This window comes from Octopus bimaculoides, chromosome 4 (assembly GCF_046866305.1).
Source record: "Octopus bimaculoides isolate indiv1 chromosome 4, ASM4686630v1, whole genome shotgun sequence".
NCBI classification, from domain to species: Eukaryota; Metazoa; Mollusca; class Cephalopoda; order Octopoda; family Octopodidae; genus Octopus; species Octopus bimaculoides.
In genome coordinates, this window is record NC_142931.1 from 134,705,980 (window position 1) to 134,715,538 (window position 9,559).

Consider the following 9,559-nt stretch of genomic DNA (forward strand, 5'->3'; position numbering starts at 1 on the left):
ATGCCAGAAGAAATGCTGCTAAGTATTTTACCCTGTGTGCAAACGATTGTGCCAGCTCACCACCTCAATGATAATAATAATAATGATAATAATAATAATCCTTTCTACTATAGGCACAAGATCTGACATTCTTGGAGAGGTAGGGGCTAGTCAATCACATCAACCCCCTGTACTATACCTACAGGGTGTCCACAAGGTCTGGGTACATGGATTAAATAAAATCATAACATAAACAATTAAACATAAGAAATAATAATTTCTTAAAGTATGTGTTAATCCCCATGTACCCAGACTTTGTGGACACCCTGTAGAAGGGCAAGCAGCTGCACTTACCAGGTACTCTAAAGTTTTACCAATGTCCAAGATTGACTTGACTCCAGCTGATACAACGGTCACTGGTGTTCGACCCATGTCAACAAGATCAGCACTAATGTCCAGAGCTGAAAATGAAAACAACAAAATAAAAACATCCAAACACCAATGGACGGAAAATTATCAGAAATATCGATTATCAAAAATCAATTAGGAAAACATTTCAAATTTTATAAAAATATATAAATTTTGTTAGATAAAATCTTTTTAAGGCCATTACAATGTGAAACGTAATACAAAAGTGAACTAGAAAGGTGAAAACATACCACACAGCTGCATCTAAACTACTATAGTCTAATAAATTTTGTAAAAATGTTGATTTCTGTAGAAATATTAAATTTGCAAAAATATCAAAATAAAATAAAAATTCCAAAATTCTATAAAAAACATTATATATTGTAAAAATATTGAATGTTATAAAAAGATATTAATTTTGTAAAAGTAGTTTTTATAAAAGTACTAAAATCTGTAAAAATATCAAAATGCTATAAAAATATCAAATATTGTAAAAATATTTTTTTTAAATATCAAATTTTGAAAAGAAAACCCATTAGGAGTATCGTGAGATTGTGTGTGTTATTTTATGATGGGAGGAAGAATGTGAGAGAGGAAGACAGAGAGGGGGAGAAATACAGAGACAGATAAACAGAGAAAGAGATAGAGACAAGATGGATTAAAGGTATCAAATTTATCAGGAAATTTAGTGCTACTATGATGCATGTGTGTGTGCGCGTGTGTGTGTGTGTAATTATAACAAAATGAGATAATGCATCAAAAAGTAAATTCCTCCATCTTTACCAATACAAAGATCTAATATTTTATATATTGTTGGTTAGGTCTAAACTAATAGACTTATGGCCCTGTGAGTATGTGTGTGTGCATGTGTGTATGTATGTATAGAATATGAGCGGTTTAGTTCACTGATGATCTAAACCAATAGGTATGCTGCATAAGTGCTATAATTGGTCATCCAAGTTCACAGCTGAGGCTGGAGCTAGGGATCCATAGTAGGCTTCCGAGTCAGCAGGTATATATTCCCCTGTCTTTATTCTTCTATCTACTGTCTTATTCTTTTATACACTGTGAATTCTCTGTCAGAAACTTTCCTATACACGCACTTTGTCTCTGATGACGGAATACATAGTGTATGGAGATGTTGACCTATCACCTGGGATATCCCAGAAACACTTGTAAGACATTAATTAATTCTACTTCTCCATTTTTGATTCACCTTATTCCAATTGAAAAATTCTAAATAACCTGAGATACTCGTTCTGCTTTAGTTTTGTGGTCCATTTTCCTTTAATATATAAATATATATATATGCTAAATATCCCTAATATCCCAGAAACAGCTGTAAGACTACCTTTCTCCTTATAAATGTCCTACAAATTCCACACAGACTTACTTTTGTTGTCTCATTTTATTTAACATATACATGCTCACACAAGACCTTCATTAGACTCCTCACTCATGCTATTATTGAACCAGGAGTCTAACTACGGCCCTCCCGTAGCACTTACATAGCCTTACCTGCCATCTTGGGTCATCTAGATACTAATACCTCTCATATATATATATATATATATATATATATATATATATATATATATATATATAGAGAGAGAGAGAGAGAGAGATACATGTGATGGGCTTCTTTCAATTTCCATCTATCAAATCTACTTACAAGGCTTTGGTTGGTCCAGAGCTATAGTAGAAGACACTTGCCCAAGATGTCATTCAATGGGACTGAACCCAAGACCACATGGTTAGCAAGCAAGCTTTTTAACCATGTTTTCACGTTGACAGTTATAGTAATCTGTTGTTATTTTGCTGTTGCTAACAAAGCTAGTATGGGGCTCACTGCAACTTAAAATACATATATTAACCCCTAAGTATTTAGACCAGCCATATCCGGCACAAATATTCTACCTGTTTAATGCTCAAACAGGCCAGATTCAGCCTATCACACCTACCCTACAATATCATTTGAAAAATAAACAACCACATCATTGAAATCTTGAATCTATGAGATAAGCCTTGATCAATTCAAAACAATGTGAATAAAGAAGCATTCTCTTTGAAACAGTAATCTGAATGCTAAAGAGTTAAAGTGGTAAACCTCTTACTTGATTCAGCACCTCTGTGAACTCCTCCGACACCACCAGTAACAAACAGTGGAATTCCAACTTTGTGTGCAATCAGCATCGTCGCAGATACAGTAGTGCTTCCATTCAGTTTCTGTATCAATAAACACAAAATCCCTTTAAGATACAATAATTTGCAAGTGGTTTGAAATTGGTAATACCAATATGGTTGATATTTAACTTGAAAATATACAATACTGGTGTTTGACTTTGTTGTGCATCATCATCATCATCAACATCACCGCTCCCGCCGCCACCACCATCATCACCATCATCATCATCATTTAAGTCAAGTGAGATCATAGCTGTGGCCAATGCCAGTGTTGCATAACTGGCCCGTATAAAAGTACTCTTCAATCGTCGGGCAATATGCTGTGCTTGAGAAGACCTGTTGAGTCAAGTGAAATCATAGTCGTGGCCGATGCTAGTACTGCCTGACTGGCACCCATGCTGGTGGCACATAAAAAACACCATTCAAGCATGGTTGATGCCAGTGCCGCCTGATTGGCCCCTGTGTTGGTGGCATGTAAAAAGAGTGCCAGTGGTAATCTCGGAGTGGTTCGCATTAGAAAGGGCATCCAGCTGTAGAAACCTTGCCAGATCAGACTGGAGCTGGGACCACCTCCAAGCTTGCCAGTCCTCAGTCAAACCATCCAACCCATGCCAGCATGGAAAGTGGATGTTAAATAATGATGATGATACATACTACTCCATTTATTGGTATCTGATTGTTGGATATAGTTAACCAAATTCATTTAAAACAGTGCTGTTTTAAATATATATATATATATATATATATATATATATATATATATATATATAAATTAACAATATATAAAATTAATAAAAACAGCTGTTTGCAATGCTATACTGTAAAGGAAAATTATAGCTGTCAACTAAACTTAACTAAGGATGTGAATAACACCTACATTGCTAGAAATAGGAGCTAAAATGCTCCAATGTTGTTACAAAGTACATAACATATACTCTGATAGGGGCTGCAATCGAACCGAACACCAAACCAAGAATTCCTTAGACTGACTGGCCAGTTTCAGCTATTTCCATAGCCATCTTCAGTAAGGCCAGCTCATTCATATATATATATATATATACACAGACACACATAAGATATTTATGAGAAAGAGGGAAACAGATGTATGGTTCTAGGCAAACTGCAAAATAAGCAATTAGAAAAAAATGCTATCAGTTTTTACCTGTGCAACAATATAAGGCAGATCTCGTCTTGATACTTTCTGACTGACAAATGCTGGGTCAGCAACCTGCTCAAGCTGTTGACCAGTAAGTCCTGCAAAATTATCAGTGTAAAATGAAAACAGAAACATATAATCTTCATGTCTATTCTAATATATAATATCACTGGTGCAGGCATAGCTAGGCAGCTAAGAACTTTGGTCTCAGGTTTGATCCTACTGCATGGCACTTTAGACCAGTGTCTTATACTATAGCCTGCCAATAAATGTCTCAGCCAATCTATTTCGTTACTGATTAAATGAGATGCTTCTTTATTCATAAATACTGGAGATTTTATATTGATTATAACAACTTTCTCACAACATACTATTAAAGCACTTACCAACACAGGTTTTACCATTTAGAATGGCTATTGTTGCAGGAACACATTGATTGTTTCGGACAATTTCTTCAACTTTTTTGGCAGTCCTAAAATTAGATGAAATATTTTGCATTATTTTCTTGTAACAATGCCGACATCATTTTCTTTTTACATACACAAGCATGGTTATGTGGTTAAGAAGTCTGCATCCCAATAATGTGGTTTTGGGTTCAGTTTGGGTTCATATTATTGTACCTGATTTTTATCAACAATTTAAGCCAGAAAATATCAACAAGGCAACTGTTGGGGTTTAATAAACACAGTGTCGCCTTCCTGCCACTTGTGCCGGGGGCACGTGAAAAAGCATTCGAGCGAGGTCATTGCCAGTGCCGCTAGACTGGCTCCTGTGCAGGTGGCACGTAAAAAGCACCATTTTGAGCGTGGCCATTGCCAGTACCGCCTGACTGGCCTTTGTGCTGGTAGCACGTAAAAGCACCCACTACACTCTCGGAGTGGTTGGCGTTAGGAAGGGCATCCAGCTGTAGAAACTCTGCCAGATCAGATTGGAGCCTGGTGCAGCCTTCTGGTTCGCCAGTCCTCAGTTAAATCGTCCAACCCATGCTAGCATGGAAAGCGGACGTTAAACGATGATGATGATCTATCACTTATGACTGTATAACAAACTACAGTATAGAGAGCTTGTTATTCCATCTCCTCAAATTGCATTTAAGTTTCTACCATCTTAACTATACTACTTTTTTATTTTATTTTATTTTATTTTATTTATTTATTTTACTTGTTTCAGACATTTGTCTGTGGCCATGCTGGGGCTTTTTAGTCAAAGTGCTGAAGACTCTTTAGTCGAGTGAATCAACCCTAGTACTTAATGTTTTTTGTAAAGCCTGGTACTTATTCTATCAGTCACTTTTGCTGAACCACTAAGTTACGAGGATGTTGAATTACCAAGATTGTTGTCAAGCAGTGGTGAAGGACAAACACAGGCACAAAGGCACACACACACACACACACCACACACACATACACCACACACACACACACACACACACACACACACACACACACACACACACATGACAAGCTTCTTTCAGTTTCCATCCACCAAATCCACTCACAAAGCTTTTGTCAGCTTGAGGTTATAGTAGAAGATACTTGCCCAAGGTGCCACGCAGTGGGACTGAACCTGGACCATGTGGCCAGGAAACAAGCTTCTTATCACATGACCATGCCTGCACCAAATATTCACTTCTGTTATCTTAACTGTGCTCAACAAAATGAGCCAAGTGCAGAAAGGTACCCTGTCCCATCTTGATTCAATAAAATAAAATAAAAATCTGAGGAACATCAAAGATACTTACAACACAAGTATTTGCATCAAATAAATAAAGTTCGTTATTGTGATTACCTGAGGTTGTGTGGATATGGCATTCCATGACTAATTATGGTGCTCTCCAGAGCAACAACTGGTTGGCCATGACGTAAAGCTTCAGAGACCTCGGGGCTAACCTCCAGGAGTCCTGTAACCAAAAGCAAATATTTGATTAGCTTAATAATACGTAAAATAATTTGTGAGCTATGCAGGTTTATTCTTATTTCTTTATTGCTCACAAGGGGCTAAACATAGAGGGGACAAACAAGGACAGACAAAGAGATTAAGTCGATTACCTCGACCCCAGTGCGTAACTGTTACTTAATTTATCGACCCCGAAATGATGAAAGGCAAAGTCGACCTCGGCAGAATTTGAACTCAGAACGTAACGGCCGACAAAATACCGCTAAGCATTTCGCCCGGCGTGCTAACGTTTCTGCCGGCTCACCACCTTGGTGACTATTCTACAATACATTAGTACACTGATGCCTATACTGGAGTAAGGTATGGGTGATTGCGAAATAGAATGGTTACAGCACTCTGCTAATTCACAGTCAAACATATGGCAGAGTGGTTACAGATGCTCTGGCTCTCTCTCTATTCTGAGTTCAAATCCTGCTGAGGTCAACTTTGTTTTTCATTCTTCTGCAGTTGATAAACAAAGTACTGACTCGGTACTAGATTGATTCTTGTCTCATTGTCACAGGAAGAAATCAACTACCAGATCTGGAGATGGATGCCTAAAACACACTGTAATGGTGCTCCAATGATTCCATCAGGAGTTGAAGACTCAAGGAAAGAAGGACTACACTACACTAATATATTGATGTCTTCTCTTTATCAAAGTAGTATGCTAGTGACTGTGCTCCACATTTCATGACTATGTTGGTGCACTTACAATATATAACGTATATTATATACAACATATAATGTATATTGTGAACTACTATATATTTTGCTAACCCTTTTGTTGCCAAAATCTCTGTTGAATTACACTGTCTTAGTTTCAGTCAATTATGAAAATAATGAGGAATTTCCTAAAATAGTTTTGTTATTATTAAGTGTATCTTTGGAACATAAATTAATTTGAAATGTTTATGGAGATTTTAACTTAGATCAATTTTAAAACAGAAAGTTTGTTTCATAGAACCAGAGGCAATCTCAGACAGGTTGGTATCAAAAGGGTTAATGTTTTATATATTATATATATTTTACTTACTACATGTGTGTGTGTGTGTGTGTGTGTGTGTGTGTGTGTGTGTATCATCACTATTGCCATCAACACTATCATTATCATCCTTTAATATCTGTTTTATATATACATATGCATATATATATATATATATATATATATATATATATATATATATATACATATGTGCACACACACACACACACACACACACACATATATATATATATATATATATATATATATATATATATATATATATATATATAATATAATATAATATAATAATATACACGCACACACACAAATATATATGTATATATATATAAATGCTTGTTTTGCTAGTACAAGATTTAATATAAAAAATAAACTAAAATAATTAAACTGTCAAATACCTTGATGAAGTTTTCTCTTGGGTAATTCACAAAGGTCAATCCTCCTTAAAAATCTTCCTAGGGTCTGCCACATGGTGACCCACACTGGAAAACTCTAACAAGAACAGGTAAAAGTGAAGTTGCAAAATGAATAGGTAACAGCAAGCTAAGAAAGAAAACAGGTAACAGTAACCTAACAAAGTGATCAGGTAAAAAGCATTATTTTAACTGAAGATTAGAGGGGAAAATAGAGAAAGACACAAACGAAGAAAAGATTGAATTTGGTAAGATATAAAGATGAGGATGAAAATAATAGATATAGAGAAACACTAAGGCACTAAACTAAATATTTTACAGAATTGAATTTCATCCCTTTTTGTTTATAGTTCAAATCCAGCTAAGTAAATTTTGCCTTTCATCTCTGTCAGGTTATTAAAATAAATATTTGCCATATATAGAGCTGAATCTAACAACTATACACCAATCCCCACCAAAAATTGGTTTTGTGTCTATTTCAAAGAAATCATTATTAACCCCTTATGCAGGCAAATTTATAAGGGAGCAACATTGTAAATTAATTTGATTCCTTATTTATATCACTACTGCTTATTTTATCAATCCAATAGTAATGAAAAGTAAAGTAAATCACAAGGGATTTTAAGTTGGAATGTAGAGAGATAAGGATGGAACAGAATATGTAATGCATTTAGCCTCTCATGTTTCAAACATTTTCATTGTCTTCAATATAAACCATAATAAAGGATGCTTACGGTAGTTCTGATGGCAGAGATAGTATTAGATAAATAAACTAGACAAAAGTTTCACTTTACCAAGTCAACCAGTATGTACTTAATATAAGTGAAGCCTTTTGTTTTTATAATCAGTGGTACACTGATTATATACACTGACTAATAAGACAATAGTTTGTTTGTTTTTTGGTTTCAAACACTGGTTTAAAAAATAATTGAAACAAAGTTTATAAGTTTCATTTGTATCATTAAACAGAGAAATATGGGTCATTAGCAATCTTTGAAGCTAATACAAACATTACTGTTTTATTATCTCCTGGGGTGGTGGGGTGAGTAGGACTGCTGAGCTACTTTTTTCTTATTTCTTACTTATCAGATAAGTAGTACGGCTGTTGGATAATGGATTTGAGTTTCAAGTTTAAACATCATAATCAAAACTCAGAACTTAAAATTATAGTGTCTTAAGAGTTCTAGGAATTGAATCTTATTCAGCTGTTCACAACTCTATCTTAGTTACCTTTAAAGATGAACACCAGAAGATGAACATCAATCAGAAGATGAACATCAGAAGATGAACATCAGAAGATGAACATCAGAAGATGAACATCAGAAGATGAACATCTATATCACCATCTGAAAGAAGCTGCAAAGGGCTGTGGGTAATGTCACTCTTGTTTGAAGAAATATATATGTGTGTGTGTGGGTGTGGGTGTGTGTGTGTGTGTGTGTGTGCGTGCGTGTGTGTGTGTGTGTGTGTGTAAAGTGATGGTTTGTTGCCAACTTAATGTGGCAGTCCCAGGAAAGGGAAGAATGCTACTGCTATTTAGCCAAGTTTTCAAACAGGGGAGATAAACACCTCCCCTCAGCAAAGAGGAAGACGACCTGTATTGATAACTTGCTGGAGGATACTGGTACGGAAGGGGTACAGGAGCTGAGGACCATTATGGAAGATCGAGATGAATGGGGAAAACGTGTGGAAACAGTCTTGGGGCATCCTATGGGATGACCTAGATGAGATGAGATGTTGCTGCATGTGTATTCAGAGCTCTTTCTGCCCTTCAATCTAACAACTCCAGTTTTATTCTCAATTCTTTCCTTTCAGTGTATCAATGGTTTATTTACTGCCATGTCCAGCAGTGCAAACTCCTATGCAGATGACACTGCTCTTCATTCCTTCCAAACATTGCCTGACCATCAGGGCCAGATTAAGACCCATTGAGGTTCTAAGCACTTAAAAGGTTTTGGTGCCACCATATATATGTAATTCAGAATATGAACAATAATAAACCATAAAATAAATTTTAATTTTTCAAAATGAAACAAAGTTAACAGAAAAATAGAAAATAATGTTTATTTTTGCCTACTTCCACTTTATTTATATTTGAAAAGTTTTGTCCTACTTTTTATTTTCAATTGCAAAGTTCTTGATCAGATCCTCACCATGAAACTATGAACACTTCAAAATTATATTTCCAATCATATAATAATAATTGTTGTCATTGTTGTTTAACATCCATTTTCCATGCTGGTATAAGTTGGACGGTTTGACGTGGAGACTGCTTGCAGGGAGCTATTCAGACACCAACTGTCTGTTGTGGCATGGTTTCTATGGCTGGATGCCCTTCCTAACACCAACCGCTTAACAGAGTGTGCTGGGTGCTTTTTACATGCCACTAACATGGGTGCTTTTTAAGTGGTAGCAGCAACTGAAAGGACAAACCTGTATGTATGGAAGACAGTGATATTACTTAGCTTGATGTGTCAT

The 9,559-nt window shown here is 35.7% G+C and overlaps 1 protein-coding gene across 2 annotated transcripts in view; it reads right to left on the reverse strand.

Moving 5' to 3' along the window:
* The window catches only part of LOC106880549 (uncharacterized), a 42,722-nt gene that overhangs the window by 30,965 nt on the left and 2,198 nt on the right, over window positions 1-9,559 (reverse strand). For both annotated transcript variants that reach the window (XM_014930539.3, XM_014930540.3), the window contains exons 2-7: window positions 7,067-7,160; window positions 5,516-5,627; window positions 4,114-4,199; window positions 3,734-3,825; window positions 2,502-2,613; window positions 334-440 (exon numbers count right to left, since the gene is read on the reverse strand). In XM_014930539.3, coding sequence (XP_014786025.1) covers window positions 334-440; window positions 2,502-2,613; window positions 3,734-3,825; window positions 4,114-4,199; window positions 5,516-5,627; window positions 7,067-7,139 — 582 coding nt within the window. In that variant the 5' untranslated portion in view covers window positions 7,140-7,160. The remainder of the gene's footprint in view (window positions 1-333; window positions 441-2,501; window positions 2,614-3,733; window positions 3,826-4,113; window positions 4,200-5,515; window positions 5,628-7,066; window positions 7,161-9,559) is intronic.